This window comes from Procambarus clarkii, chromosome 4 (assembly GCF_040958095.1).
Source record: "Procambarus clarkii isolate CNS0578487 chromosome 4, FALCON_Pclarkii_2.0, whole genome shotgun sequence".
In the NCBI taxonomy this organism is placed as follows: Eukaryota; Metazoa; Arthropoda; class Malacostraca; order Decapoda; family Cambaridae; genus Procambarus; species Procambarus clarkii.
In genome coordinates, this window is record NC_091153.1 from 15,124,949 (window position 1) to 15,148,797 (window position 23,849).

Consider the following 23,849-nt stretch of genomic DNA (forward strand, 5'->3'; position numbering starts at 1 on the left):
AGCCAGCCAAAGGAGTGGCTGTGGTGTCGCGTGATTGTTCACGGATTTCGTGGTGTTAAATTTCGCGAGAGATTATCCACAAATTTTGTGGACTTTATTTCGCGAGGTCACTAATAATATTTAATACTTCTAGATAATATTAGAAGTTTCATAGAGGCTAATTAAGAGGCTATTATCAATAATTGTGTATATTATTTCTCCAAAATAGAGAATTATTTAATATATTGCACTAGTGTTCACAATATAATATTTACTAATTGCCAACCCACAACAGGGTAGGATATTAACATTGACTAGTTGAACTATTATTGCTCATCCTAGTCCCATTATTACCATAGTCAGTTGTACTATATTGATCAACCTAACACCATTAATAAATGGTCCAGACCCTATTTTGGGTGTAATTATTATCAACTCGAGTTGAGTTGTATATATAATAATTTATTTATGATCATTACACCTTTGAGTGATTAATTAGTGACTCTACCATCCTAGGGTGATATAGAAGAGCTAACCTAAAGGTAATTCCAGTGACACTGGTTTATCACTCAAATTATTAGTGTGTATGATTGTATATATATATGTAATGTGTAATAATTTTAAGTGCTAACCTCTAGTAGAGGTAGGATTATCGCCTAGTGAGTGCAGAATTTTACCCTAGGCTACCATCAGTGCTTGTTCAGTATTATGAGATCCCCAAGTACAAGCCCCACAAGGCTTCACCAACTAGCCAGTATGGATAATGCTGGCAATGAGAAAACTGTCATACATCTAGTACTACAATTGTTGGACTTACCTCAACCTGATCAGACTGCTGACTCATTACAATCCTTCAGCATGGAGTTTGAGTCACTACTAAGAACATTCAGTCTTAAGGTTGATATAACTACTAGTGAATGGATGATCAAAGTAGTCCTTCAACGAAAATTGTCCAGCGATATACTAGATGAATTATATGCACATCAACATAACACCATCCTGACAGTACAGGACATCACTGAAGGTTTACATTCCATCATAAACAAACGACGAGCAAATGAGGAAGTTAAAGCCTCATGCAAGCCTTCAGAAATAGAAAATAATAGTCAATTAAAGGGTAAAACAACTACCCCAAATAAACATCAACCAATTACTCAAACATCAAGTTGCAGAAAATCTGACAATGCAGCAGCATCCTCCAAGCCTACTGTTACTAGTTCACCCAAACCGGTAACTTCCAAACGTGCAGTAGGCTGGGGGACATGTATGTTCTGCAAAAAGAAACATTCAACATACTGTTGTGCTAATTATCCAACCAGAGACATTCGTATGGAGCGACTCCAGGAATTAGGGAGATGTGCAAGGTGTCTCAAGTCACACAACATAGACTATTGTGATACCCAATTCAACTCTTGAAACAGGTGTAGAAGAGGTAGTCACCATGCAGCACTGTGCAAATATACGAAATTAACATATTTAAGACCCAAGGTGGAAGATAGCATTCCCACCACAGTACAGTACTGCAAGGTGCAACAAACAAAGAGTGTCCAATCGGCAAAGTCTAAAGGTAATACGACTTTGCCTACTGCCCAAATTACCATCCTGAATAAGAGGGCCAAGGTCCATACCCGTGGGTTGTTTGACCAAGGATCCCAGAGAACATATGTCACTAAAACGTTGGCAGATGAACTACAATTAAGGCCTGTAGCCCAGATGTCATTCAATATCTCAGGGTTTGTAACAGATGCAGGACCTCAAGTCTACCAGGTGGTACAACCATCAGTACGTTTAGGCAGGTACGTCTGTAGAGTACAAGCCATTGTGGTGGACAAAATACCAGTAGATCTACAAGTTCAAGGTCTGAGAGCAACAGCCAAATTCCTGAGAAATAGAGTAATAAAATTGGCAGATAATATTAAGTCTGATCACCTCACCGACTTCGGTCTCCTTGTAGGGACAGACTATTGTCATCGATTCATCGGTAGCCCTACTAAATATCAGGGCATAACCATGTTAAACTCTGCAGGAGGTAAATTACTCTCAGGCCCAGTATCAAGCCTGAGGAGACCTATGCCTGCAGATAAACAATACCAATAGAAAACTAAATTTGTCAGCTGATTACATTTCTCCAGTAGCATTATACTAAGGAGATTACAGCTGACTATACCAACAGAGGTTGATGTTAGTATCATCATTTGAAGCTGAAGATGAGTTCATGAGGCCTCAGTGGCAAATCAGTGAACAGTAGCCTAAAACAGCTACAAGTCACTGCGACCAATGTCACTGAACCCACTGCAGTCTCAGAACCATACTTTACTTTAATGATGAGCTATTCAATCTTCTGAATCAATTAACTAAATTAAACCCCAATAAATCTGATGACTGATTTGATACATTTATTATTTAATCAAGATGTATTCCATGGGCCTCAGTGTTTATATATCAGTGACCAGTTACCTGAACAAACTTCAAGTTATATCTAATGTCACTGATCTCACTGCTATCCCTGAATCATACTTGACTGTAGTACTTGATCACATTCAGTCTTCTGGGTTAAATAATATGTAATTAGGCTTGAATATTAGCCTTTCAAGAGTTAACAAGGAAATGAATTCGCATTAGACTTCTAACCCCTGCAACTCTAGTACGGGACATACGTCCTGTACGAACAGACGCACAAATGTGTGATTACTAACTACTAACATCAAATTAATCTAATAATTCGAAGGAGGAGTATCGGTGTTAGTCTGTTCTAAATAGGACTTCGACCCGTGAGCAGCCCCCTGGGGAATTATGTCGGAAAATCCGACACCATTTAATAATAATCATACAGACATAATAGCTGTGTTGTATAAACAAGTAACCCATAGAAAATGTAATTTGTAGTGGAATTCCCATCTATAGAAAACGGGATATCATTACCACATACTATTTTAAATTCACCATCTATTATGGTGGGAATTATTCTTAAATACATTAGTCTTTGGACTTTACCATCATAAAAACATCTCATATAAATTAACTTAATTATCAGTATTAAAGTAGAGTAAATGTGACCCTTCTATCACTTTCATGTCATCTGGACAATGTAGGCCAGGCGTCAGGGTGAGGGAGTGGTCAGAGTTTTGTTGTTGTCACCTCCGAGACGCGTGGAGCAAATTCAGCTCCTATCATATCTGGACAATGTCGGCCAGTAGCGTCAGTAGTATGGAGTGTCAGCCATAGCCATTATTGTTGTTGTCACCTCCGAGACGCGTGGAGCAAATTCGGCTCCTATCATATCTGGACAATGTCGGCCAGTAGCGTCAGTGAGGAAGGAGGGGCAGCCATTGTTTGTACTAGACCAGAGGCTCACGGGAGCAAATTCGGCTCCTGTTAATTTTACTTGGACGTAGTGTTATGGAAACCAAAGGTGTACCATTATCAACACGCTGTCAACAAATCAAGTTAAGTGTTCTTCCGAAACCCATGTATCTTTCATTTATGGCCATTAATGTCATTATATAGGGTGACCCGGTTAGAGCACGTGGTAGCCTCATACTAAAGGTAATTAGCCCAGGTCTTCATTGTTCCATGTACAGTGTTTCTCTGATATACCTGTCATATATAGGATTCTGGCTTTACAGTTAGCGCCCTTTTGACAGGTCAAGACGAGGAAGCATGCTTTGTGCATCAGTTACCAGGGTGATGGAAGCTACCTCAAAGAGGGAAAATGTGGTGTCTACACCCTAGTTATACCTGGTGGACTAAAGCCTGCTGTACTATAAGATAAGGAACCTTTTCGATGTATGTAGTCTAATTCTGTAGTTTGATTGGCTGCATATATATAAATTAAATTTATATAAACCCCCCTAATGTGTAGAGGATCGATTTGTGAGATTATGAGATTATTGCAGAAATACAGTCCACTTATCATTATACAAATTGCTATCGAAGTATATAAATTAACGTAAATATAAATTCATATAAATTAAATAAATATAAATCTCACAGGTCAGTTCCCACAACTTTGTTCATCATACCTTGCACTGTTTTTCCTCTAAGTTCTTCCTCCCCCTGCACTTCTCCCAGGTAGTCCCTTATCTTTCTGTAGTCCCCTTTTCTGTAAACAAGTCTCCTTTCCCGGACCTCTTGTCCTTTGGTCACAATTTTAAGCTCCATCATGTAGTCAAAGACTAGGACACAATGGTCACTGGCTCCCAGTGGTATTTCATGTTCTAACTGCTCGATGTCTTCTACATTCTGGGTGAAAATGAGATCTAAAGGCTGAGCGTATCCCCTCCTCTTTCCCTAGTATCTTCCTTCACATGCTGTGTTAGGAAATTCCTGTCAATAACGTCTACCAGCTTCGCTCCCCAGGTCTCCTCCCCGCCATGGGGATTCCTCGTTTCCCAATCTATCTCTCCGTGATTTAGTTCCCTCATGACAATCAGCTTCGCTCTCATTCTATGCGCTATTGTTGCTGCCCTCTGCAGTTCATCTATACATGCCTTGTTGCTGTCCTCGTACTCCTGCCTGGGCCTTCTACTGTTTGGTGGGGGATTGTAGAGTATCAAGATTACAATCTTCTTCCCATCCACTGTCAGAGTTCCATGTATGAAGCTCGTGCTTTCATTGGTACCCGGATTTTCCAGCTCATCAAACCTCCATTTTCGCTTTATTAGGAGTGCCACTCCTCCTCCCTGTCTCTGTGTCCTTTCTTTTCTTATCACCTGGTACCCCTCTGGAAAGATTGCATCCGAGATCATGCCATTTATTTTAGTTTCCACTATTGCCACTATGTCTGGGTCTGCCTCACTAACTCTTTCTTTTACCTCTTCTGCTTTATTGGCTACCCCATCAGCATTGGTGTACCAAACCTTGAGACTCTTCTTGGAAACTCTGGTGTCAGAGTTCCCTCTTTCACCAGGGGTCTGGAGGGGACGGGGGGGGGGGTGTCTGGGGGGGTGCTAGGAGGGTGCCTGAGAGTGCCTGGTAGGCGAATGGGGTCTCGGCATCTAGGGGGGTAGGAAGGGCATAATGGGCCTGAAAGTTAAAGGTCTGAATAGCATAGGGGGGTTGAGAAATAGAGTGAGACTGAGAGTCAGATAGAGGTTGAGAGGTTGGGGGGGGAGAGGGATATTGAGGGCAGAGGGCTGAGAGGAGAATGGAGCATGGGTGCTGGGAGTGGAAGAGAGGGTGTATTAGTTAGGGGAGGGAATCGGGGGTAGGTGGGGGTTTTGGGGTAGAAGAGGGGAAGGGGAAGATGGGGGAAGGTGTTAGGGGGTCACAAGGTGAGGGGAGTTAAATGTGGGCTGGAGGTGCATAGGAGGGGTGAGGGTTGGGTGGGGGTTGGGGGTGAGTGTAAGAGGGGTGCAGTGGAAGCTGGGATGGAGTAGATGGAATTGAAGGCAATTGGGTAGAAGGGGCAGGGGAGTAGGAAGGGGTAGTAGGGGAGGGGGGATGGGAAGGTGGGTTTGGGGAAGGCATGGCTTGACCCACTGGGGTCGTTGACAGGTGTGATGTAGCAGGGGCAGGGAAATCGTTGGGGAGGTGCAAATGTGGAAGGGACAGGGGGGTTTTGGGGGGATGAAGCAGGGGGGTTTTGGGGGGCTGAGGCAGGGGGGAGGTATAGGAGGGCTGAGTTAGGGAGGATGCGATCTATGAGGTGACCTGGGAGGTGACCTGGGAGGTGACCTGGGATGTGACCTGGGAGGTGAGACTACCTGAGAGGCTAGTTCGGTGTCGTTGTTGCCATCTATTCTTGTGGGCTATTTGCTCATCTTTCGTCATAAACCTCTCTATAAACACATTGTAATGGGTTTCACTTCCTCTGAGTAAATGCTTGTTCCTCATTATGTACTCCACAGCCTCCTCATTGGAGAATTGCACCAGAACAGGTCTATTCTTGGTACAATTGTAAGGTCCAACCCGCCGGCATATATCAACCTCGTGTTCTGCCGTGTGTGTGTGTGTGTGTGTGTGTGTGTGTGTGTGTGTGTGTGTGTATTGCACTGATAATTTAATTTAATAGTCTAATACTCTAGATTACCCTGGATCGAAGAACGAAAATTATGTGGGTTAATCCTAGCAGGTAGTATGTGTTTTTTTTAGAAAATATTTATTTATTTTTTTTTTTTTTGGTTTACTTGAATATTGAGTTATGATTCTAAGTGGACTGCATTTTAAATTCATCTTGCCAGGTTTTACCTGCTACACACAGTTGGGTGGAATGTGTACAGCTTTTACCACAATTGGTAGCTATAGATAAATGCTATAAACATTTACCTTTAAATTCATATAAATTATACCACATATGGTCGTAATTAGACTACAGTGTTCTGGTTAATACTACAATCTACTTGGTTAATATAATGTAAATGGGTGGTCTTAGCTGTGATAGTTGCTATGGCCTGTTTAGGCTGTTCTTACATCTGTTAGGTTGAGGCACATGTGGTTCAGGTGCCATGTCATGGCAGCTGGCACTTATATGGCACCTGTGGAGCAGCTAGTGTATGGAAAAAGTCATTGTGCTTGCAGGTAGTAATCAGCTTCTCAATAACTTCCTTCCCTGTGAATCAATTACAGAGAACTAAATTGCATTCATAAATGTGTTATATAATTTGGAATCTTTTAGGTATTAGTAAAAGCCAGGCTTACCCTGGTTTTGGGTTGCTGGCATAGCATAACCAGCAAACCATGCACACAATTTGTAATGGCCACTACAATTATATATATGTAATTTGTTTTACCGGATACAATACTTCTCATGGTTGATGTAGAGGTCGCTGTGGCTGGATCATTATTGGGTGGTCTAGTTTCAGACGTCTGTTGTTCCGCGAATGTGAACCTCAGGGAGACTCTCTGTCTCTCATCCCATTGTTTTGATTCAGCTCTGTGTGAGTGGGAGAGCGTGACTCACTCGCCACTCTGTCTGAGCGGTGTTCCAATAATATTCTGTTGGTTCCTACTCTGTCTTAAGGACTAAGGAGGTAAGCTATATTTTTCTGGTATCTTTATATCCAGTCCTAGTGAATACGTTGCTATTAAGTTTAACACTAGACTGTTGTTTAAAAGAAATGAGATGTGTAAATATACGTGTTGTTGTGATGACGTCACAAGATCTCCCATTCTCTTTAAATTTATGTTAATGACTAACTATGTTAACATGTTATGTGTTTCGGATTTCAACAATGTTCTCTCAGTTCCCACACTGGACTACTGGCACATCGCATATCATTTACAAGTGCACTAAGCTGGGAAATCTACTCTCATGTGCACACAGTTTATAAAGGTGGTGCACAATATCTGTCTCCCTTATTAAGGCCAAACGAGGTAAGGAGAGTCCACCATACGGGCAGCACACTGATGGGCTGGCGTGTGTGGTCAGTCTGGAGACAGACCTGGCGATTTCCACTTGATTACCAGCAGCACAGAGGCTGGGGTGCCGCGCCTCTCTCTGTAACAGTCTACCTGCCACCCAGTTGTGTTGTATACCAAAATGCAACTTTATGCAGAAGCCTCTGTATCACTCTAAAGCTGCGATCATAGCCCCTCTCCCCGCCCACTCTGAGGCTCCGATCACAGCCCCCCACCTCCCGTAACCTATTACCCCCCCCCCCTATGGGATGCTGGCCCAACCATCCATCACCTGCTGGGGTCCAACCATCCATCACCAGCTGGTGGCCCCAACCATCCATCACCAGCTGGTGGCCCAACAATCCATCACCAGCTGGTAGCCACAACCATCCATCACCAGCTGGTGGCCCAACCATCCATCACCAGCTGGTGGACCAACCATCCATCACCAGCTGGTGGCCCAACAATCCATCACCAGCTGGTAGCCACAACCATCCATCACCAGCTGGTTGACCAACCATTAATCACTAGCTGGTGGCCCCAACAATCCCTCACCAGCTGGTGGCCCAACCATCCATCACCAGCTGGTGGCCCAACCATCCATCACCAGCTGGTGGCCCAACCATCCATCACCAGCTGGTGGACCAACCATCCATCACCAGCTGATGGACCAACCATCCATCACCAGCTGGTGGCCCAACCATCCATCACCAGCTGGTGGCCCAACCATCCATCACCAGCTGGTGGCCCAACCATCCATCACCAGCTGGTGGCCCAACCATCCATCACCAGCTGGTGGACCAACCATCCATCACCAGCTGGTGGACCAACCATCCATCACCAGCTGGTGGCCCAACCATCCATCACCAGCTGGTGGCCCAACCATCCATCACCAGCTGGTGGCCCAACCATCCATCACCAGCTGGTGGCCCAACCATCCATCACCAGCTGGTGGACCAACCATCCATCACCAGCTGGTGGCCCAACCATCCATCACCAGCTGGTGGACCAACCATCCATCACCAGCTGGTAGACCAACCATCCATCACCAGCTGGTGGCCCAACCATCCATCACCAGCTGGTGGCCCAACCATCCATCACCAGCTGGTGGACCAACCATCCATCACCAGCTGGTGGACCAACCATCCATCACCAGCTGGTGGACCAACCATCCATCACCAACATTTCCACGTGCCAAAACTTAATCGTCGGCTCATAATTACCGCCTCATTTAACTTTGTGGCCAAGAATTATGGTCTGTGGTTGATCATCAGTCACCACGCCAGTGGCTGCAGGAGGGAAGGAGGGACGAAGGTACACAGGGAGCAACCCGTTCTCGCACTTTCTTACGGTCAATATTGACTTATTAAATACGTGCATATGTGACATACTAAACATACTAGTTTACCTTGAAAAGCTTCATAGAAAACACCGACCTTACCTAACCTTCTTAGTATGTTAAGATAAGCATCTTATTGCTTCGTAATTACAATTATTACTTAACCTATACCTATAATAGGTTAAGTTATTACTTAACAATTATTACTATTAACAATTATTACTTAACCTATACCTATAATAGGTTAAGTAATAATTGTAATTACGAAGCAATAAGATGCTTATCTTAGCATACTAAGAAGGTTAGGTAAGGTCGGTGTTTTCTATGAAGCTTTTCAAGGTAAACTAGTATGTTAAGTATGTCATATATGCACGTATTTAATAAGGCAATATTGACTATACGAAAGTGCGAGAACGGGTTGCAGGGAGAGAAGTGAGTGATGGAAAAAGAGGGAGAGGTGGGGGTGAAGGATGATAGGGAGGGAGTCAATTGAAAACATTAATAGTTGAATTATTAAATATGAATTAGTCGCATTCATAATTCGAAGTCGAATTATTAAATATGACCTTTCCCTTGGAGGGAAAGGTCATATTTAAGTATAATTGAAAACCAATCAATGCTTCAGTTTCAGTCTCCCTCTCTATATTAGTGTCTCCCTCTCTATGTTACAGTCTCCCTCTCTATGTTACAGTCTCCCTCTCTATGTTACAGTCTCCCTGTCTATGTTACAGTCTCCCTCTCTATATTAGTGTCTCCCTCTCTATGTTACAGTCTCCCTCTCTATGTTACAGTCTCCCTCTCTATGTTACAGTCTCCCTCTCTATGTTACAGTCTCCCTCACTATGTTACAGTCTCCCTGTCTATGTTACAGTTTCCCTCTCTATGTTACAGTCTCCCTCTCTATGTTACATTCTCCCTGTCTATGTTACAGTCTCCCTCTCTATGTTACAGTCTCCCTGTCTATGTTACAGTTTCCCTCTCTATGTTACAGTCTCCCTCTCTATGTTACAGTCTCCCTCTCTATGTTACAGTCTCCCTCTCTATGTTACAGTCTCCCTCTCTATGTTACAGTCTCCCTGTCTATGTTACAGTCTACCTGTCTATGTTACAGTCTCCCTCTCTATGTTACAGTCTCCCTCTCTATGTTACAGTCTCCCTGTCTATGTTACAGTCTCCCTCTCTATGTTACAGTCTCCCTCTCTATGTTACAGTCTCCCTCTCTATGTTACAGTCTCCCTCTCTATGTTACAGTCTCCCTGTCTATGTTACAGTCTCCCTCTCTATGTTACAGTCTCCCTCTCTATGTTACAGTCTCCCTCTCTATGTTACAGTCTCCCTCTCTATGTTACAGTCTCCCTCTCTATGTTACAGTCTCCCTCTCTATGTTACAGTCTCTCTCTCTATGTTACAGTCTCCCTCTCTATGTTACAGTCTCCCTCACTATGTTACAGTCTCCCTCTCTATGTTACAGTCTCCCAGTCTATGTTACAGTCTCCCTCACTATGTTACAGTCTCCCTCTCTATGGTACAGTCTCCCTCTCTATATTACAGTCTCCCTGTCTATGTTACAGTCTCCCTCTCTATGATACAGTCTCCCTCACTATGTTACAGTCTTCCTCTCTATGTTACAGTCTCCCTCTCTATGTTACAGTCTCCCTGTCTATGTTACAGTCTCCCTCTCTATATTAGTGTCTCCCTCACTATGTTACAGTCTCCCTGTCTATGTTACAGTGTCCCTCTCTATGTTACAGTCTCTCTCACTATGTTACAGTCTCCCTGTCTATGTTACAGTCTCCCTGTCTATGTTACAGTCTCCCTCACTATGTTACAGTCTCCCTCTCTATATTAGTGTCTCCCTCTCTATGTTACAGTCTCCCTCTCTATGTTACAGTCTCTCTCTCTATGTTACAGTCTCCCTCACTATGTTACTGTCTCCCTCTCTATGTTACAGTCTCCCTCAATATGTTACAGTCTCCCTCTCTATGTTACAGTCTCCCTCACTATGTTACAGTCTCCCTCACTATGTTACAGTCTCCCTCTCTATGTTACAGTCTCCCTCTATATGTTACAGTCTCCCTCACTATGTTACAGTCTCCCTCACTATGTTACAGTCTCCCTCTCTATGTTACAGTCTCCCTCTCTATGTTACAGTCTCCCTGTCTATGTTACAGTCTCCCTCTCAAAGTTACAGTCTCCCTCACTATGTTACAGTCTCCCAGTCTATGTTACAGTCTCCCTCTCTATGTTACAGTCTCCCTCTCTATGTTACAGTCTCCCTCTCTATGTTACAGTCTCCCTCACTATGTTACAGTCTCCCTGTCTATGTTACAGTCTCCCTCACTATGTTACAGTCTCCCTCTCTATGTTACAGTCTACCTGTCTATGTTACAGTCTCCCTCTCTATGTTACAGTCTCCCTCTCTATGTTACAGTCTTCCTCTCTATGTTACAGTCTCCCTCTCTATGTTACAGTCTCCCTCTCTATGCTACAGTCTCCCTCTCTATGTTACAGTCTCCCTGTCTATGTTACAGTCTCCCTCACTATGTTACAGTCTCCCTCTCTATGTTACAGTCTACCTGTCTATGTTACAGTCTCCCTCTCTATGTTACAGTCTCCCTCTCTATGTTACAGTCTCCCTCTCTATGTTACAGTCTCCCTGTCTATGTTACAGTCTCCCTGTCTATGTTACAGTCTCCCTCACTATGTTACAGTCTCCCTCTCTATGTTACAGTCTCCCTCTCTATATTACAGTCTCCCTGTCTATGTTACAGTCTCCCTGTCTATGTTACAGTCTCCCTCTCTATGTTACAGTCTCCCTGTCTATGTTACAGTCTCCCTGTCTATGTTACAGTCTCCCTGTCTATGTTACAGTCTCCCTCTCTATGTTACAGTCTCCCTCTCAATGTTACAGTCTCCCTGTCTATGTTACAGTCTCCCTGTCTATGTTACAGTCTCCCTGTCTATGTTCCAGTCTCCCTGTCTATGTTACAGTCTCCCTCTCTATGTTACAGTCTCCCTGTCTATGTTACAGTCTCCCTGTCTATGTTACAGTCTCCCTGTCTATGTTACAGTCTCCCTGTCTATGTTACAGTCTCCCTGTCTATGTTACAGTCCCCCTGTCTATGTTACAGTCTCCCTCTCTATGTTACAGTCTCCCTCTCTATGTTACAGTCTCACTCTCTATGCTACAGTCTCCCTCGCTATGTTACAGTCTCCCTGTCTATGTTACAGTCTCCCTGTCTATGTTACAGTCTCTCTGTCTATGATACAGTCTCCCTCTCTATGTTACAGTCTCCCTCTGTATGTTACAGTCTCCCTGTCTATGTTACAGTCTCCCTGTCTATGTTACAGTCTCCCTCTCTATGTTACAGTCTCCCTGTCAATGTTACAGTCTCCCTGTCTATGTTACAGTCTCCCTCTCTATGTTACAGTCTCCCTGTCTATGTTACAGTCTCCCTCTCTATGTTACAGTCTCCCTGTCTATGTTACAGTCTCCCTGTCTATGATACAGTCTCCCTCTCTATGTTACAGTCTCCCTCTCTATGTTACAGTCTCCCTCTCTATGTTACAGTCTCCCTCTCTATGTTACAGTCTCCCTCTCTATGTTACATTCTCCCTCTCTATGTTACAGTCTCCCTCTCTATGTTACAGTCTCCCTCTCTATGTTACAGTCTCCCTGTCTATGTTACAGTCTCCCTGTCTATGTTACAGTCTCCCTGTCTATGATACAGTCTCCCTCTCTATGTTACAGTCTCCCTCTCTATGTTACAGTCTCCCTGTCTATGTTACAGTCTCCCTGTCTATGTTACAGTCTCCCTCTCTATGTTACAGTCTCCCTCTCTATGTTACAGTCTCCCTCTCTGTTAACACAACTGGGTGAGTTTTAATTATGTATATATTGTCCCGTATTGCTCCTGACAACCTGTACCATTACATGTCTTCAGGACCAACTAACACCAGAACAATATTCAGGATGGACCAACATGGCAGACTTGGGCACCGTTACCTGCAGCTGCCTTCCCAGTGAGCACCGTTACCTGCAGCTGCCTTCCCAGTGAGCACCGTTACCTGCAGCTGCCTTCCCAGTGAGCACCGTTACCAACAGCTGCCTTCCCAGTGAGCACCGTTACCTGCAGCTGCCTTCCCAGTGAGCACCGTTACCTGCAGCTGCCTTCCCAGTGAGCAACGTTACCAGCAGCTGCCTTCCCAGTGAGCAACGTTACCAGCAGCTGCCTTCCCAGTGGGCACCGTTACCAACAGCTGCCTTCCCAGTGAGCAACGTTACCTGCAGCTGCCTTCCCAGTGGGCACCGTTACCAACAGCTGCCTTCCCAGTGAGCACCGTTACCTGCAGCTGCCTTCAGAGTGGGCACCGTTACCTGCAGCTGCCTTCCCAGTGGGCACCGTTACCTGCAGCTGCCTTCCAAGTGGACACGGTTACCTGCCACTGCCTTCCAAGTGGACACGGTTACCTGCAGCTGCCTTCCAAGTGGACACGGTTACCTGCAGCTGCCTTCCAAGTGGACACAGTTACCTGCCACTGCCTTCCAAGTGGACACGGTTACCTGCCGCTGCCTTCCAAGTGGACACGGTTACCTGCCGCTGCCTTCCAAGTGGACACGGTTACCTGCAGCTGCCTTCCAAGTGGACACGGTTACCTGCCGCTGCCTTCCAAATGGACACGGTTACCTGCCACTGCCTTCCAAGTGGACACGGTTACCTGCCGCTGCCTTCCAAATGGACACGGTTACCTGCCACTGCCTTCCAAATGGACACGGTTACCTGCCGCTGCCTTCCAAATGGACACGGTTACCTGCCACTGCCTTCCAAGTTTGTCGTTAAGTCCCAGAAATGAGTTGTTTACTTTTTCAGGCGTCACAGTGGTGATCTTCCTGTAACTACTGTGTCACAGTGGTGATCTTCCGGTAACTACTGCGTCACAGTGGTGATCTTAAGGTAGCTACTGTGTCACAGTGGTGATCCTCAGGTAGCTACTGTGTCACAGTGGTGATCTTCCGGTAACTACTGCGTCACAGTGGTGATCTTAAGGTAGCTACTGTGTCACAGTGGTGAACCTCAGGTGGCTACTGTGTCACAGTGGTGAACTGTTTGTGAATTGTTCATGGTATTATTGAACATAAAGCACTAACTGCCATTACCCTAAAAGTAACCGGTTTGATGAAGATGACCTTCACACTGCAGTCTTCACTAAGAGAACCAACAAAGGAATGAATGTCCCTTAATGCTGGCGGTAAAATCAAATCATCAAATCAAAAACGTCATTCATAAATGGTAGTACATTTATAGCTGGGAAAGTTTACATAAAGTGTACAGTCCAATAATAACATAAGTGAGTCACCGGAGCAGCATAACAAGTTGACATTGTCTTTATCAGTTTCACAAACTTAATTGTAACAACTTATACTAATGATTTCACTACTGTCTGGACTAAACAGGTGGATAGCAATCTGAATTAATACCTACATTTTAAGCATAAAGTGAGTGACATTTAACTTGGAATTAGAAAGATCATATAATTATAGATACAATTCATATCACAACTCCTGCGACGACACTGGTGCCAAACGTATCAGCGCCTGCCCTTCCCTTGGATCACATTAGGGGCATGGAGTGGGTGGATCTGCTGCATGGGCAACAGCCGGTTCTCCTGCCCAGGCCTACTTACTCCCTAATTACTGCCCAGGCCTGTGCCCTGGAGAGGAAACTCCAGCATCGCCTTGGCGATGGCTCAACACGGGAAGCGACAGTTACCTGTGGTAAACCTACCACTCAATTGGCATAGAGTGAGGCACCAGGGGGTTGCTTCCGTCGGTGGGAGAAATCATCCGATTTCATAGGACAGCTACTACCCGCCTCCAGCTGAGCAGCCCCTAGCCAATAAGGTGCTGTCCCACCTCAGTCCGCCTGCTCCACTGGGTTCGTGGGGCTTAGGCTACAATCCAATAAGCGATGCTCTGTGCTAACGATAACTGGCTCCGACTCTGTTCCAGCATCCAGACTGCCGCCACTGTCAGCAACATAACAGGCATGTACGAATGGATCACACAGGCAACAGGACCTACTCAAAACAGGACGGCTTCTCTGAAGTCAGCCACTGGAGAGATCATAAAAGACCGTGATCAACAGATGAATCGCTGGGTGGAACAGTACTACGAACTCTACTCCAGAGAGAACTTGGTCAGCGTAGAGGCCTTGGATGCAATCGAGTGCCTGCCCATCATGGAAGAACTTGATCTTGAACGGACTGTGGAAGAAGTTGAGAGAGCACTGGATTCACTTCCCTCAGGGATTATTATTATTAACAACTTTATTGTCAAAATTAATTACAATTCTGCCTAATCTGAGGATTTCAATTAAGTCTTATTAAAGTGAGGATAATGCTGGTATTCAGGGAAAGCGCCAGGAGACGACGGGATTCCGCCTGAAGTTGTCAAGTGCGCTCGTGGAAGACTTAAAACTGAGCTTCATGAACTTCTGTGCCAGTGCTGGAGGGAGGGCTCGGTGCCACAAGACATGAGAGATGCAAACATCATCACTCAACAAAAGTTAAGGTGACAGAAGCGAGGTCAACAACTATCGCGGCATCTCCCTCCTCAGTGTCGCCGGCAAACTCTTCGCCAGGGTCGTCTTGGTCAGGCTTCAGATTCTTGTTGAAAGAGTGTTCCTTGAGTCACAGTGCAGTTCCGAGCAGAGAGGTTGACCACTGACATGGTGTTCTCCCTGAGACAGCTTCAAGAAAAGTGCAGGGAGCAGAGAAAAGCCCTGTACATGGGAAAAAGCAGGGGCGGGCTCTTCAAGATCTTGACCAAAATTGGCTGTCCACCCACCCTACTCAGCATGATACAATCGTTCCACAAGGACATGAAGGGGACAGTCGTGTACGACGGCTCAATTTCTAACCATTCAACATCAACAGTGGTGTTAAACAGGGGGGTGTGTTCTTGCTCTAACCCTATTCAGCATCTGTTTTGCGATCCTCATCAAGCATGCCTTGGGAACAACCACAGAGGGCATCTATATCTATACAAGATCTGATGGAAAGCACTGTAATCTATCCAGACTCCGAGCAAAGACGAAAGTTCAGATGCGAATCCTCTGGGAGTTCCTCTTCGCCGACGACGCAGCGATCACCACACACACAACAGAAGGCCTGCAGCAGCTATTCAACTGATTTGCCGCAGCCTATTCTGCATTTGGCCTGACAATCAGCCTGAAGAAGACACAGGTGGTTGTACAAGACGTCAATGCATTACAATTATTACCTAACCTCTTATAGGTATAGGTTAAGTAATAATTGTAATTACGAAGCAATAAGATGCTTATCTTAACATACTAAGAAGGTTAGGTAAGGTTGGTGTTTTCTATGAAGCTTTTCAAGGCAAATTAAAATATTCACAATAAATTAGTATGTTACATATGCACTTATTTAATAAGTCAATATTGATTGAAAAAAGTGCGAGAACGGGTTGAGGTCGGCGTTCAGTCCCCAACCGTCTAAGTGGCTGAGCACCATTCCTTCCCCCCTGTCCCATCCCAAATTATTATCCTGACTCCTTCCAAGTGCTACATAGTCGTAATTGCTTAGCGCTTTTCCTTGATAATTTCCTTCTCCCACTGACCAATGTTGCAGCCTCACACAATTGCAATGTTTCAATGGAATGGAAGGTCTTATTTATTACTAGCTGTACCCGTCCACGCATTGCTGTGGCTTAGCAACACATATGCGTTGCTGAGCCACAGCAACCTTCCCATGGCTCCTAGTCCTCCCCACAATTCCCCCTTCCCCTCGTCCCTTTGTCCTCACCACCATCACCCACTCCACCGTCCTCTTGTCCTCCAACTCATTCCTCACTCCACCATCCCTTCGTCCTCCCCACCATCTCCCACTCCCCCATCCCCTCATCCTCTCTACCATTTCTCCCCTCCCCTCCAATCCCCTTATCCTCCCCATCATTCTCCATTCCCCCTGTGCCCTCGTCCCCACCGTTACCCCCTCCCTTGTCCCCATCGTCCTCCCCACCATCACCCACCCCTGTCCTCTTGTCCTCCCCACCATTCCCCACTCCCTCCCTGCCATCCCAAATGATCTGATGTTCGTCTGACAAAAGGGAACATCAAGTGATCTGATGTTCCCATCACAGAAATATAAGAAAAACTGTTAAAAAACGAAATGAAAACAATGAAAAAATTCTAAATAAACAATACTCACAAAATGAACGGTATGGTAAAACACACAGCTCAATTCCAACGCAATGTCACACAAAATAATTAAATCAAAATTAAAATTAATTGAAATCCACTGTTACAACAGTTTTGGATGAGGTGAACAAAACTTTCAACACAGGATAGAACACGAAACAAAGGGTATTGAAGGTAAGAATGGAAGTAATTGCAGAGGGCCTATTGGCCCATATTTCTTGATGCTTCTATATTGGAGCGGAGTCTTGAAGTGGGTAGAATATAGTTGTGCATTAATTGGCTGTTGATTGCTGGTGTTGACTTCTTGATGTGTAGTGCATCGCAGATGTCAAGCCGATGGAGAATTGAATTTTGGAGAATTGATTTTTCAATTACCATCAACAGTGAAAAGAAACATAAGAAAGATCGAGAAAATTCGTGTTAGAATTATTAATCTTACTTTTTCGGTCATATTTAATAATATATATATATATATATATATATATATATATATATATATATATATATATATATATATATATATATATATATATATATATATGCGAACAAGCCTGAATGGTCCCCAGGACTATATGCGAATGAAAACTCACACCCCAGAAGTGACTCGAACCCATACTCCCAGAAGCAACGCAACTGGTAACTACAGGGCGCCTTAATCCGCTTGACCATCACGGCCGTCAAAAGGAAGTGATAGCCGAGGCTATTTGAGCCACTTCCCCGACGGCAACTCGGATGGTAATCTTGGGCATAGCATTTCACCAAATCACCTCATTCTTTGGGGCACACGTGAGGAACACAAATGCGAACAAGCCTGAATGGTCCCCAGGACTATATGCGAATGAAAACTCACACCCCAGAAGTGACTCGAACCCATACTCCCAGAAGCAACGCAACTGGTAACTACAGGGCGCCTTAATCCGCTTGACCATCACGGCCGTCAAAAGGAAGTGATAGCCGAGGCTATTTGAGCCACTTCCCCGACGGCAACTCGGATGGTAATCTTGGGCATAGCATTTCACCAAATCACCTCATTCTTTGGGGCACACGTGAGGAACACAAATGCGAACAAGCCTGAATGGTCCCCAGGACTATATGCGAATGAAAACTCACACCCCAGAAGTGACTCGAACCCATACTCCCAGAAGCAACGCAACTGGTAACTACAGGGCGCCTTAATCCGCTTGACCATCACGGCCGTCAAAAGGAAGTGATAGCCGAGGCTATTTGAGCCACTTCCCCGACGGCAACTCGGATGGTAATCTTGGGCATAGCATTTCACCAAATCACCTCATTCTTTGGGGCACACGTGAGGAACACAAATGCGAACAAGCCTGAATGGTCCCCAGGACTATATGCGAATGAAAACTCACACCCCAGAAGTGACTCGAACCCATACTCCCAGAAGCAACGCAACTGGTAACTACAGGGCGCCTTAATCCGCTTGACCATCACGGCCGTCAAAAGGAAGTGATAGCCGAGGCTATTTGAGCCACTTGGTGAAATGCTATGCCCAAGATTACCATCCGAGTTGCCGTCGGGGAAGTGGCTCAAATAGCCTCGGCTATCACTTCCTTTTGACGGCCGTGATGGTCAAGCGGATTAAGGCGCCCTGTAGTTACCAGTTGCGTTGCTTCTGGGAGTATGGGTTCGAGTCACTTCTGGGGTGTGAGTTTTCATTCGCATATAGTCCTGGGGACCATTCAGGCTTGTTCGCATTTGTGTTCCTCACGTGTGCCCCAAAGAATGAGGTGATTTGGTGAAATGCTATGCCCAAGATTACCATCCGAGTTGCCGTCGGGGAAGTGGCTCAAATAGCCTCGGCTATCACTTCCTTTTGACGGCCGTGATGGTCAAGCGGATTAAGGCGCCCTGTAGTTACCAGTTGCGTTGCTTCTGGGAGTATGGGTTCGAGTCACTTCTGGGGTGTGAGTTTTCATTCGCATATAGTCCTGGGGACCATTCAGGCTTGTTCGCATTTGTGTTCCTCACGTGTGCCCCAAAGAATGAGGTGATTTGGTGAAATGCTATGCCCAAGATTACCATCCGAGTTGCCGTCGGGGAAGTGGCTCAAATAGCCTCGGCTATCACTTCCTTTTGACGGCCGTGATGGTCAAGCGGATTAAGGCGCCCTGTAGTTACCAGTTGCGTTGCTTCTGGGAGTATGGGTTCGAGTCACTTCTGGGGTGTGAGTTTTCATTCGCATATAGTCCTGGGGACCATTCAGGCTTGTTCGCATTTGTGTTCCTCACGTGTGCCCCAAAGAATGAGGTGATTTGGTGAAATGCTATGCCCAAGATTACCATCCGAGTTGCCGTCGGGGAAGTGGCTCAAATAGCCTCGGCTATCACTTCCTTTTGACGGCCGTGATGGTCAAGCGGATTAAGGCGCCCTGTAGTTACCAGTTGCGTTGCTTCTGGGAGTATGGGTTCGAGTCACTTCTGGGGTGTGAGTTTTCATTCGCATATAGTCCTGGGGACCATTCAGGCTTGTTCGCATTTGTGTTCCTCACGTGTGCCCCAAAGAATGAGGTGATTTGGTGAAATGCTATGCCCAAGATTACCATCCGAGTTGCCGTCGGGGAAGTGGCTCAAATAGCCTCGGCTATCACTTCCTTTTGACGGCCGTGATGGTCAAGCGGATTAAGGCGCCCTGTAGTTACCAGTTGCGTTGCTTCTGGGAGTATGGGTTCGAGTCACTTCTGGGGTGTGAGTTTTCATTCGCATATAGTCCTGGGGACCATTCAGGCTTGTTCGCATTTGTGTTCCTCACGTGTGCCCCAAAGAATGAGGTGATTTGGTGAAATGCTATGCCCAAGATTACCATCCGAGTTGCCGTCGGGGAAGTGGCTCAAATAGCCTCGGCTATCACTTCCTTTTGACGGCCGTGATGGTCAAGCGGATTAAGGCGCCCTGTAGTTACCAGTTGCGTTGCTTCTGGGAGTATGGGTTCGAGTCACTTCTGGGGTGTGAGTTTTCATTCATATATATATATATATATATATATATATATATATATATATATATATATATATATATATATATATATATATATATATGTATATATATATATATATATATACACTCACAAAATGAACAGTATGGTAAGCAACACAACTCAATTCCAATGCAATGTCACACAAAATAATTAAATCAAAATGAAAATAAATCAAAATCTATGAAAATTCAATTTGTCAATGCAATCAGAAACCTTGAATGAAATTGTAACAAATTTAGTATAGCTTGTGCTGCTCTTACATGCAACAGATGGCGCTGTTTCTTAAAAATAATTGTTTTTATCTGTCACTGGTGTGGCATCTATACTTATACTTATGAAATTAATGAAATGGTAAAAAACACAGCCTAATTCCAATGCAATGTCACAAAAAATAATTAAATGAAAATGAAAATAAATTGAAACCTATGAAAATTAAATTTGTCAATGCATTTGGAAACATTGAAATGGAATCATAACATATTTAGAATACCGTGTGTTGCTATTATGTGCAGCAGATGCCGCTGCTTTTCAAGAAAAGCATGTGTTTACCTGTAACAGGTGTGGCATCTATATAGCAGGAACAAAAAAACTCCTGCGTATTCAAATTTAACGTTGTGTCAAAATTTCAAAGCAATCGGTGAAGAGCTTTTCGAGATTATATCATGTGTTGCTCATACATCCAACAGATGGCGATGTTTTTTAAAATTAAAACCTTTTTCCCTATCATAGGTGAGGCATGTATGTAGTAGGTTTATAAAAACACCCACCTATTCGAATACAACGTTGTGTCAAAATTTCAATGCAATCGGTAAAGAGGTTTCAAAGATTTCCCTCACATGAAAAACATGAAAAAAACATATCTTTTCCCCATCACAGACGTGACATATGTATATAGTATATATATAAAAATCCACTCAGATGCGAATGGCACGTTGTGTGAAAGTTACAATGCAATCAGTGAAGACCTTTCGGCGATTAGCGGTTTTGAACAAACGAACATATACATTTTTATTTATATAGATGGTAGACAGTGGCTCGCAAAGCTGCTCTTAGCATTCTTTTAGCACCCTAGCAAACATTTCATGTTCTGGTTCTGGGGATTTGTTTGGTTTGAGTTTTACTATATGTATAATAACATCCTCTCTGGTGACTGCTAAACAAGTCAACCTGTCCTCAGCCTTACCCACATAGTCTTGTTTGGCTAAAGACATAGTGTTAAGTTCCTCTTTAGTAAATATAGAGATAAAATACTTATTAAAAATACTACTCATCACTTCGTCATTATCCGTTATCTGACCTGTCTCAGTTTTTAATGGACCTATCCATTCCCTAATCTTTGTTCGTTGTAACTGAAAAAACTTTAGGATTTTTCTTTGCTTGCCCTGCTATGCGAATTTTATAGTTTCTTTTTGCCCTCCTTATATCTTTTTTAACATTTCTAACCAGTTGTGTGAATACCTGTTCTAAACTGACTTTCCCATTCTTAATCCTTTTGTACCAAGCTCTCTTTCTACCTATAAGTTTCTTCAGATCCTTTGTTATCCATTTCGGGTCATTAGTATTCGATCTATTCAATTTGTATGGTATACTACGTTCCTGTGCTTTACTTAGAATATTTTTAAATAAGTTATATTTTGAATCCACTTCGAAATCCCTTTTTACATCATCTATCGGTGGTTCACGTCTCACTCCAAGACCGGCCCACCCCATACCAAGACATTCCAATATATTTCACCCCAAAAATTTCTTAGGCTATTAAAATCAGCTTTTCGAAAATCTGGCACTTTAACAGAATTTTCTTCTCTAGATGTATTCCATCCTAAGCTAATTTTGTGATTCCTTGTTAGTTAACACTAAATCTAAAATATTATTTTCTTTCGTTGGTTCCTTAATGTATTGCGTACGATAGCAAACGTCAATTAATTCTAGAAAATCTTCTGCTTCATTATTCCCTGTTCTGTTAAACCAGTTTATTCCACTAAAATTAAAGTCACCATTGACACAAATACTGTTAGACCTAGATGCTCTAGATATTTCATCCCATAGATGCTCTGCTGCCATCCTGTCTAAGTTTTGTGGCCTGTATAGAACTCCTATTATAAGATTATTTGTTTTTCGTTTAATTCTATCTAAATAGTTTCTAGGTGTGGCTCAGTTTTGATTCCCTCTTTGAGACTACATTTCAAATTTTCCCTAAATTTTTGGCTACTCCCCCTCCTCGTCTAATATATCTGTCTGTGTGAAATAGTTGAAATCCATTTATTTGATATTCAGCTAATAGTACTCTATTTTCTACATTCATACACGTTTTGGAAAGTGCAATAATATATATTTTTCTGTGCAAACAAGAGCATATTAATCGTTTATTTTGTTTCTTAGACTCCAACTGTTACTGTAATATATCCTAAGTGTATTGCTATTTTAAGGCTCTTCTCTTTCCAAGAACATTTTGCCAATTTGATTTCCCCACAAACACATACTATTATTACCTCGTTTCTCCATATCAGTTCCTATACCACTCTCTGCTAACAGTTTAAACCCAAGCAAACACCTCCAATCACAGGTTCCAACGAGTTCGCATCAACAACAACCCCAGCCCCCGATTGATGCACCGCATCCCGAGCATACATGTCATTTCTTCCATAGAAGTGATCCCAGTTATCGATGAAAGATATTGCATTTTATTTGCAATATTTTTCCAGCCAGCAATTAACACCAAGTTCCATCGACAACCATTTATTTCCAACTCCCTTTCTTGGAAGAATGCCACATATGATCGGGATTCCTTCCTTGCTCCTAGCTAATTCTATGGTTCTCTTGATCCTCCGTATCAGTTCCTCACTTCTAACTCGTCTAACATCATTTCCACCTGCACTGATACAAATAATGAATTTGTTCTCATTTCCAGCCATAATATCATTCATATTGTTAACAATGTCACCAGTCCAGGATAGTAAACCCTTAACCTGTTCCCCCTATCTCTGGGACAAAAAGTTCTATCCAAATACCTTACCTGGGACTCTCGCACAACCAAATTTCGTTTAGGTACTTCCTTTACTTTTTGAGCACTTTGAGGGACCTGCGCATCGTTGCTCTTTGTTGCTTTCCCTTTCGAGCGAACTGCAGGCTCACCAAAGCACTCGTCTTCCAACATGGCAAATGACTTAGAAGTCGTTAAGATATCTGTAGGCGGCTTTGTCAAAGTCTTCTTAAGACCCTTGTCATTTACAACTCTCCAAGACGAGGTCTTTTAATACTAGTGTCCTCCTTTGTTTCTTCTCGACATTGATTCAAGTGTCGTACCTCCTCCCATAGGGAATCCAACTCTGTCCTAAGAGCTCCAACTACATTCATCAGTTCTTTCACGACACCTTCCATTATTGCTATGATAATATTACTACAATCCGAGTTCCAGTTAACACACTCTCTCACGGATGTTGTGTTGTTTTAGATTCAGTTGCTCGGAACAAAATTTCCATATAACACGGTCTATAGTGAGCTAGTAAGACACACTGAAAGGTTTAGTTACTGAAGTAGTATTAATGAGGTGCTGAAGATTGCCATCAGTAACAAGTCTCTCAAGCTTACACCCGAGTCCTCTGACACACCCTAGGCGTGTTAAGACACACTAGGTGAGTACACCCTGGCTCATACTCCACCAATATTCAAAACTAAGGATCTTCTCCATGATCACGACGACTCTTCCATTTTGCGTTTAACTTTAGTAGTTGCTCAGATGTGCTTATATAATCTCCAATACTACATTGCATTGTTCAAAAGTAGCTCTTATTAAATACTTTTCTAATCTTTAATCGATAATTATTATTATTATTTTGGCTCCACTAATTTAAATTATAACTTTTCATTTTATCATTTTTGGTCTTGTTAGTCTGCTAATCGCTATTCCAGTTATCTTCAATGAACTTTACAGCGATAAGATTTTTTTTATCGGTTTGCCAACAAAATAATCATTGTAGCAT

The 23,849-nt window shown here is 43.6% G+C and overlaps 1 protein-coding gene across 1 annotated transcript in view; it reads right to left on the bottom strand.

Annotated features, from left to right (window-relative positions):
- LOC138370631 (pneumococcal serine-rich repeat protein-like) overlaps positions 1–23,023 on the bottom strand; it is a 68,829-nt gene extending 45,806 nt beyond the window's left edge. Inside the window, exon 1 of the mRNA XM_069335227.1 lies at positions 22,883–23,023. Within this exon, the coding sequence (XP_069191328.1) occupies positions 22,883–23,023 (141 nt within the window). The remainder of the gene's footprint in view (positions 1–22,882) is intronic.
- Between the last annotated feature and the right edge of the window lie 826 nt (positions 23,024–23,849).